This window comes from Ictalurus furcatus, chromosome 7 (assembly GCF_023375685.1).
Source record: "Ictalurus furcatus strain D&B chromosome 7, Billie_1.0, whole genome shotgun sequence".
Classification (NCBI taxonomy): domain Eukaryota; kingdom Metazoa; phylum Chordata; class Actinopteri; order Siluriformes; family Ictaluridae; genus Ictalurus; species Ictalurus furcatus.
In genome coordinates this window covers 11471439-11480618 of record NC_071261.1, presented here as the reverse complement: position 1 = coordinate 11480618, position 9180 = coordinate 11471439, and the positions used below count along the sequence as shown (strand labels likewise).

Genomic DNA, 9180 nt, shown 5'->3' with positions numbered 1-9180 from the left:
TTACTTGGAGTTACTTCCGGGTTTAACAACTAGGCATTGTCTATTTAAGAAACAGCCAAATCTAGCGAGGATTAAAAAAAGCTTTCATTTGTTTATTTTGGTTTAGAGAACTGATTGTATATAAACAGCATCATTTATATAAAAGAAAGAACAAGTTATCGACTTGTAACAGTGTACATTATAATCCAAAAGTATAACATTTTCCATTCACAAATGGATTACATTATACAAAGCTATATATTATTTAGGGTATTAATGAAGTTCTGAATATGTACTGTACAGGCTTTTACCAAGAAAACCTGATGAACTCTCTCATCATGTGATAATGTTGAACAGTTAAATCAGTAAATCCAGTCCTAGGCCAAGTAGGTCTGGTCTGGGAATTCCCATGATGTAATAAGTTTATAATGGGCTTCTGGGAAACCCTCAGAAATAATGGTATCTAATATTTTCTAGTACATGGGGATGGGAAATGTCCAGAAATACAAAGAATATTACACACGGCATTTATTGTACTCCAAATATTGTAAATTAGCCTACTGTATGTAAAATTTAGCATTATATTAGCCTCTGTGGTTGAAAGGGGAGTATGACCATTTTACTGAACAAAATAAAGCAACTATTCACCAAACATGCAACAAACATGTCCAAGAATGTGTAGCAATTATTGACAAAAAAAAAAAAAATCATTCTTGGTATTCCCCATGTGGACAGGATGAAATCCGAAACTAGATGGCCTAGGAGTAATGACCAGCCATTTAAAACTTATACCCAGAATTTGTCTTATTTCCCATTTTATTCTGGGAGTCTAAAACATTAGCTTGGGAATTTTTAAAAATAGTATACAATAGGAACATATTTGTCAAAAGGCAGTGTCATAATTATTTAAATAATTGGTAAATGAATGATGCAGTGTAGCCAGATATCTCTCAATCAACTTTGACTTTTCTGGGTATTAATGTTTTCAAATCCAGATATATATTTTTTAATAGTACATAAATATTTCCAATCAATGCATGTTACATTTTCATTGTTTGACTTTTTGTTTTTGACAATATGCAGAGTAACTATATAATGAGTTTTTGCAGTATCAATCAAAGTCGGTCTTTACTGTGTAGCATTCAGAATGAAAACTGTTTTTTTCTTCTATTTTTGGGATAATTGGTGTGTGTGGATTATTTTATTTTTTTTACGTTGTTTTCGATTTAATATTAAAGGTCATGTTATTCCAAGGTTCAACAGCAGGGGGAGTAATTCCAGCATTTTATTTAACACTAAAAATGGCGTTAAAGTGAAACAAAACAAAGAATGAAAACGCATATAATCAAAGTAATAGAGCACTATTGTTTAGGACATTCAATAATTTGTGGCAAAAAAGGTGAAATTATGAGGTGCAAATATGATTTCTACACAAATTATATGGAAAAGTGTTTTCATTTTTGTATAAATATATAATATCGTTAATGTATGTTGATAATTTGTTAATATATATGGGTCAGTCATATTTATATGTGCTAAAATTACAATTAAAGACTTGACAGTTGTGTCTTATCAATATTACAGTACATGTTAGCTTAAAAAAAAAAAAATCATCAAGTAGCCTGTTTAATCTGTCAGTGGTGTTTCATTTCTTCCGGCATTAGTGACCACGTGGCTACACGCATTTGCGGTCGCTGTTACCGAAATGTGATTGGTTCAAAGGTCTGGCTGACATACAGATGCCCCGCCTCTTGCTGAAACCAGTCCAGTGTGGGAGAGGATGCTGGAACAGTCATCTGACCAACCTCAATCTGATTAAAGGAATCATTTAATGTTGATTGCAGCTGATCACCCTTGACTGCTGGTAAGTTCAACATGCTAAACAGCTGTGGTGTTATTCCTTAAAGCTTTGGATGTTTTTTTTTTCCCTTTTCTTCATCCTATATTACCATTCTATCCTCTGGCTTTACAGGGTTCTATGTGCAATCCTTTATATACACAGATCCTGAATCTTCCAAACAATGTGACCGAATGTGTGTCATGTTTCTATAGATTTCTTCCTTCAAATGGTAAGCGTTCATCCTATGGAGAGCTCCCTGGTTGGACACACTACACACTCGCTTAGGAGACCCGCATCTCTGGGTAGTCTTTCAGATCATGCCAGGAAAGAGAATGGGATGAGAACCAGTACAGACAAGCGGCATGATAGACCACCTTTACCGATCTTACTGGGTTATGAAGTCATGGAAGAAAGGGCAAAGTTTACGGTAAGCCTTTGACACTGGAGATATATATATATATATATATATATATATATATATATATATATATATATATATATATATATATATAGATAGATAGCAAAAAAAAATCTGTTTCACTACAGCGCTGGATTCTGACTGGTCAGAAGGTCATGATACATTTTCTATAACAGCTGCTCAGACAGTAGTTTCTATTCATGCGCTTGTTTTAATTCATTTTCACATGTGCTCAGGGACTTTTATGGCTTTCGCATAAATAGATTACAAAATGAGTGTAATCGTCCATTTGGAAGGAGTCTCCAGTATCAGTGCTTGATAAATTGTACAGTAAAGCTGTGACAAATTTTTTCGGACACAAGACAGATAAAATTTTACGCTTTGACAATGACAAACTGTCCATGCTTGTCTTAAGATGTGCTGTTATAGGAAAACAATCAATGTTAGGGTGAGAACATGTGCATTGTTGCTTACACTTTTATAACAGAACATCCTGAAGTGTTTTGTTCCTCATGTATTAATGCTGTAAGGGAACCGGCGCATGTGGAAGAAGGAGTATGCATGACTAAACAGGTGTGAGTAATTCTTGCCATGCTGAAGCCAACCTGAAAATAATGGGCATGTCTAGTAGTCACCAACACGTGATGTTGGATAGGAACATGTCCTTTATGACTGTAATAATGGCTTAAAATCCTGATAAGATCGCTTTTTCCAGGTCTACAAGATCTTGGTGAGGAGAGCGCCTGACGAGAGCTGGGTGGTTTTTCGGCGCTACACAGATTTCTCCAGACTCAATGACAAGGTTGGGAGGAAGTGACTCGAGTCAGGTGACAGTAAAGCGATCCAGGCATTGTCACCATCTCACATAGTTCCTCTCTTTTTGTTGTGTGTGTGTGTGTGTGTGTGTGTGTGTGTCAGCTCAAAGAGATATTTCCCAAATTTAGACTCTCTCTGCCACCCAAGCGTCGCTTTAAAGACAACTATGACATGAAGTTCCTGGAGGAGAGACAAGTGGGCTTGCAGGCTTTCCTCCAGAATCTGGTCGCTCAAAAAGACATGACTAACAGGTACTTAAGAACACATGCAGCTCCAGCTCCTAAAACCAATGAGATTCATGTAATTACATATTTAGAACATTCGTCTGAGTCTTTGAATCAGGGCCGTCCAATCTTATCCGGTGTGGGTGCAGGTTTTCATTCCAATCAAGCCGGAGCCACACCAGATTCCACCTGTTTGATCAGTTGAGCTTGGCTGTCAGTAGACTCAGGTGCTTGGTTGGAATGAAAACCTGCACCCACACTGGCCCGTTTCAGATAAGATTGAACACCCCTGGTCTAAACAGTCCGCACAGGATTTCGCAGAGTTTTTTTGTGATTGTTGCAGCCCAAAATGCTTGATTTTGCTGTGGCTTTTTTTTTTGCGGAAAACTACTCGAATTGGCAAAATCGCAATCGCACAAAATTGTTTTGCATGCTCTTTTGCAGTGATGTTTGTTGGTAAATGAGACCTTTTCACTGTACTCATGTTCGATGCACATGAACCGAAGAGGGCTTTGAATGAATGCCACATGATGCTTCTTGGACCGAATCTGCAGAAAATCGGCGGTAATTTAGAAAAATTGCAAGCTCCTCCAAATATTGCAGAGTTTGCTTGATTTTGCATTCATTTCTGTGATCAAAATCCTGGAGGGACGGTCTAAATGCTTTGGAAACCTGCGATTTACCTCAATGCAAAATGCCAAATGCAGTACCACCGTTTTTTTTGTTGATAAAGATTTCCAGGTGGTTCCACCGGGGGGCACTGTTAGATCGAAATTTGACTTAATGCTATGGGTCTGATACACAGTGAGTCAGATCATTCAGAATACCAGTGCTTTTGTAGAGAAGTTTTAGGATATACCCATTCTTAAATTCAATATATCGTTCTCGAAATTTTGTACCCAACACTTTGACTGTTTGACAACCTAGCTGGAATTAGCTAATAATGTTTGTAAGTTTAAACCTTCCATTGGGTACTTAAGGCTTGTTTATACTACAGCACTGATAAGTTAAAATGTATTGCTTACTTTTCTATGACAGCAGCTCAGCTAACGTGACACTGATCACATTTTTAATGTTTATAACGTTCATTTCGTTTATGTTCATACGTTATCATTTCTGTAGTAACAAATATAGAATTCATGGGGACTTACACGGTGGATCCTCCACGCAATTTAAATCTAATAATTCTTGTTGATTAACACAGAAAAGACAAGTAAGTGTGGATGTGGGAAACTTTTCTGTAAGGAGATGTTTATGTAACATTGCTGGAAGGAGTCTCCAGTGTCAGCAGCACAAGTTAGGATTGTGTAAAACTGGTGTAATGTGTGTTTTGGTTGTAGGTTGAGAGAAAAATTTGAAGTCGGAGAGTCTTTGGATGTCAGGACTGAATCCTTTGGCTTCAAGGGATTCCTTTGCTTGCCAAACAAATAAATGTAAATGCAGTATATGTTTTTTTTTCTCTCTTTTTCCTAGTGATTTAGTGAGAGGGTTCCTGTGCTTGGACGACCCACCTGGTCCCTTCGATAGTCTGGAAGAGAGCAAGGTTAGATCCTTTTATCCTGACATTTTCGAGGTATTGTGTAGGAGTTTTACAGCTCTCACCTGTTACAGGCCTACTGTGAGACCCTGGAGGAGACAAACTATCGGCTGCAGAGGGAGCTACAGGACAAGCAGCAGGAAATCCAATCTCTTAGACGAATCTTGGAGGTTCGAGAGCTCCAAATCAGCGGGCTAGAGAAAACCAAGAAGTAACGGCACCAAGACCATGGGACTTTTGTTATTAACCTAATCCTGCCCTGTTTAGGCTGTTGGTTGGTTTCTGCTCTATTTCTGAAATCAGTTGCACACTCTGTGATTCACAGCAGCATCTGCGACGAGTTAAGTGAAGTCCACGATGTGTGTAGCGAGACCGTGAAGGTAGACGCTCACACAGAGCCTGAAACGGAAGCAGCGGGGACAGACAATGCAGGCAACCCAGGCAGCAGGTGCTCATTCTTTGGAATTTATGATGTTTGTACCACATGATTTCTACCACAACACTGTTGAATTCAGGATTTGGATTGCTCTAAAGGTGTTGATTCATTGTCTGGACAGCTTTGACCTATTTGGTTTATGGCATTGCACTTGTTTGAGTAAACTATCATTTCTATAGTAACAGCTCATTCACAGGGACTTGCATAATGGGAGATAAACACAATTTTCAGAAGAATAAAGCACTTCAGGCCATGCTGTTATTGGAAAATATTGGGATGGTAACAGTAACTCCACTTCCCTGCGACACAGGGCATCCCACCTTACTTAAATGACTAATTTCTATATGAGCATCTTACAACAAATAAACAACTTTTCTGTGGACTAGAAAAGTCAGTTTGCGATAACATGGAAAATAGGGCCGTCGTGTGGAATCAACACAAGTAGAGATATGTGAACCACTGTTTTTTTAAAAATGAGAATATCATTAGTCTGCCCGGGACATACAAAAGAAACGCGTTCCAAGTATTTTCAAGTAACCACCCGTATTCCTGAGACTTGGCCCGTTTTAGGATTCACGCTAGGGAGTGGAAAGAGACCGCTGTTTTTTGGTGTTTTTTTTTTTTTTTGTACTGCCGAGCCATAAAATATTACTCTTTCATGAAACAAGCTGTCTGGATAACTCAAACACACTAACATGTCTCAATATCTCCAAATGCTTACAGCTGCTTATGATAAAGAGGCTAAATGAGTAGGAAATTTATTTGCCCAATTACTTTATTAATGTAGAGTTCTTTCATTTAAAGAAGTTTATTTTTGATCTGTAGTCCCAATTAACTGAACAGAAGCACATGAGGAAAAAAAAAAAAAAAAAGATTGGTTTTCTTAATTTTGTGGTTGTTTATTTTGTAAATTCACCCCTGAAGCTATAGCTACAAGTAAGAACAAGCTTTAGTATGAAAACAAGACTGTCACATATCGAGGTTGAGCCAGAAGCAAGTGCAGATAACATTTAAACAAACGTACTATGAAACAAAGACACTAAGACAACTTGGTATAACACTGTGGCATGAAACAAAACACCAAGACATAAACAACAAGAGTCTAGGACAATGAAAGACCAGCAAACAGTGCAGACAAGGACTATATATACACTAGAGTGCTCATTAACAAAACGTGAGTCAGGTGCAGGTGGTCATGTGACAGCTAGTGCAGTGCAGTGGCTGATGGGAAGTGGAGTCCAGAGTTTCTTGATACATGACAAAGACATGTATACCTGGTGTACAAGAGCACTTCTATAACGAACAAACCTTCACACTTTGTCTCTTTGTTATGTCTGAATCAGAGCAAAATTGATGCGTTTGGTTTGTTTGCTATTTGCTTCGGTTTAGGTTCTCACTACGAATAATTAAACAAACTAAAAAAAAGCAAACAACAACAACAGCAACAAGAACAAAAAAACTGCAGCTAAGGAGTGTTTAGTTCTCGTAAAACTCTTTCATTCATTGGTCAGAAGTGTGGCAATGCCAACAACATGTTATGGAACAACACAGAACCAGCACTACATAAATGATTCGATAAATTATATAAATAAAATGTAAACTTTTTTGTTTGTTTGTTTGTCCAAATATCCAGAACACACTCTATTAATGGTTTACGATGATGTGGAAGAACAGTTTCAGTTACAGTGTTGCTCAACAATGGCCAGGCAACACTTAACATCCTTGCTTGAAAAAAACCCCAAAACAATAGAAACCCTCATAGAATTTGTAATGGTTTTAATGGTTATAATGGAAATTGTTTTGGTTTTAGTGGAACCATAATGATCCATGTGGGTTTCTACTAGTAATTTGTTGCTTTCTATTGGTAGCATATTATATCCAGTGGATACCATTAAGGACCAATAATGCTATTGGTTTTAATGGTTAGCTGATGGTTTTGTAATGGTATTTGTAGTGGAAACCATAAAAATTTCTGTTTAATATAGAAATTAATAAAGGTTTAATACCATATCATGAAAATTGTATAAAACTCCACCCTGAAACACATTAAAAATGAATACATTAATACAAATTAATACATTTTGTTGGTTGGTGAACTCACCATTTTATTGAGAAATCCAGCATAGAAGTAGTGATGTTGGTGCAAACTTTGGACTCATTCCCAGAATGCAATGCAGCTATATACAGTACAAAGCAACGTCATGGAAAGATGTTTAAACGAAGAAAGTGAAAATGGACACCGTTGGTTAATATGCAAGTCATTCAGGGTAGATCTTTTTTTTTTTTTACTTTAACATGTCGTAAATGTGACAATTTTGTACCACAAATCATGTTTATTGTCCTCCCCAGTTTGGACCTCCAGTTGGCAAAGAGAAGCCACGCAGCTTGCTGGAGCGGTTCGGCCTCCGAAGACAACAAATGTTCGAGCTTCCCCAGATCAGCAGATCTTAAGGACCAGGCTTAGAACTTCCATCATCTGCATTCTGGAAAGATATATTTGGATTCTTGGAAATTACTTCAACAGATCTAAACACCTGGAGCAAAAATGATCTCTGGTGATATTTACAAGCCACAACTGTTTTTATTTTTTTTTCTGTTCTTGGCAGAAATATGTTGGAGTGGTCTGAACAGCTGGGATGAGAAAGATCAGAACTATTTACAAGGCGAGAAGTGATGGCGTCTTAGATGTTACCGAATGCAGATTTTGAGCAGTGCCTTTTTTATCTTTAAATTCACCAAACAGCAGATTTTTAGAAGCGTACATCTGGAGTCGGTTTTATTTTATTTTCTGGAGGGCTTGACTGTATTTGGAGTGCTTTTGCGTGTGTGTGTATGTGCACTTAATCTATTGCTATTAAGGTGTATATTAATTCGCTTGCAGTAATACTGTGCATTATAGTTTCCATAGTTACAGCTCGTTCAGGGAATAAATAGATTTTCAATGCTGTTCTTTAACAAAGAACAATATGTACAATCATTGATATGGCGAAGTTTTCTGTAAGGAGATTTATGGAAGGAGTCTCCACTGTCAGCGCTTTGTAACAGTCAGTAAGTTTTCCGCTACGACACTTTGACTTTACAGTTTCTCTGAAACATCACCAATCTCCATCTTTTGTCTCATTTATAAGGGAGAGAGAAAAAAATATTTGTTTCACAGATGTCCAACAACATTAAATGGAAATATAAACGGTTAAAACTATGATGTGTCTTTGACTAATAAAGTAAAATTGGTCATTTTGGAAAAATTGCTGCATTTGGTACATCACAACACCCGGTCACTGATTATTTTACTATAACAGCACACACGCTCCCCACGTATTACCCACAATGCCATTTGACTGCCTGCTGATAGTGGTGCCAATGGGACTTAGCCCTTGCTTCATCTTTATGTAAACTTCCAAAGCTTCAACGCTCCGAGCCGAGCCGAGTCTCTGCCGTACAGCTGCGCTGCACTGGAAAATCCAACGTTTGGACTAATTATCTCCACGACACGTCTTATTAATGTGATGTTGAACATCACTAGAAAATTGTGAGTAAAAAAAGATGCTCTTGCTATTTTGTTTGTAGGTGGAGCTCTTGGACTCGAGTCCAATCACAAGATGTTTTCTATATTGACGTGGACTTGTGTCTGACTTATTGCCATTGTATTTAGGCATTGTTCTCGCTAAATATGGTCTTGGTCTAAACTGAGAACTGTAATGATGGTGTTTTTACTTTTCACATGCACAAAAGTTGACAGCAGTAATTCTTTGTTCTAGAAAACAGCCTAATCAATGGCTTAGTGCACGAATGAAGCCAAATAGTTGTGAAATAAAGGCTTGAAAGGGATTTGATGTTTTTGCACTCAATGTTGACTTGGTCTCGCCTGCCTTAAAACAATACAATGCCGTTCTTGTATACAACCATACCATTATCCATTATGCTCGGGAT

The 9180-nt window shown here is 37.5% G+C and overlaps 1 protein-coding gene across 1 annotated transcript; it reads left to right on the top strand.

Moving 5' to 3' along the window:
- The first annotated feature begins 671 nt into the window (after positions 1–671).
- LOC128609696 (sorting nexin-16-like) lies at positions 672–9180 on the top strand. The gene is made up of 8 exons (XM_053628380.1): positions 672–1843; positions 2032–2246; positions 2953–3039; positions 3156–3304; positions 4751–4820; positions 4889–5025; positions 5140–5262; positions 7600–9180. Exons 2-8 carry the CDS (start codon positions 2046–2048, stop codon positions 7712–7714), a joined length of 882 nt encoding a protein of 293 aa, XP_053484355.1. The 5' UTR covers positions 672–1843; positions 2032–2045; the 3' UTR covers positions 7715–9180.

Bases quoted from the DNA above. Each gene is read 5' to 3' on its own strand.
- LOC128609696 (XM_053628380.1), top strand. From the start codon at position 2,046: ATGGTAAGCGTTCATCCTATGGAGAGCTCCCTGGTTGGACACACTACA. The intron at 3,305-4,750 runs GTACTTAAGAAC...TCTTTTTCCTAG, and splicing joins CAAAAAGACATGACTAACAG to TGATTTAGTGAGAGGGTTCC. The intron at 5,026-5,139 runs GTAACGGCACCA...TGTGATTCACAG, and splicing joins GGGCTAGAGAAAACCAAGAA to CAGCATCTGCGACGAGTTAA.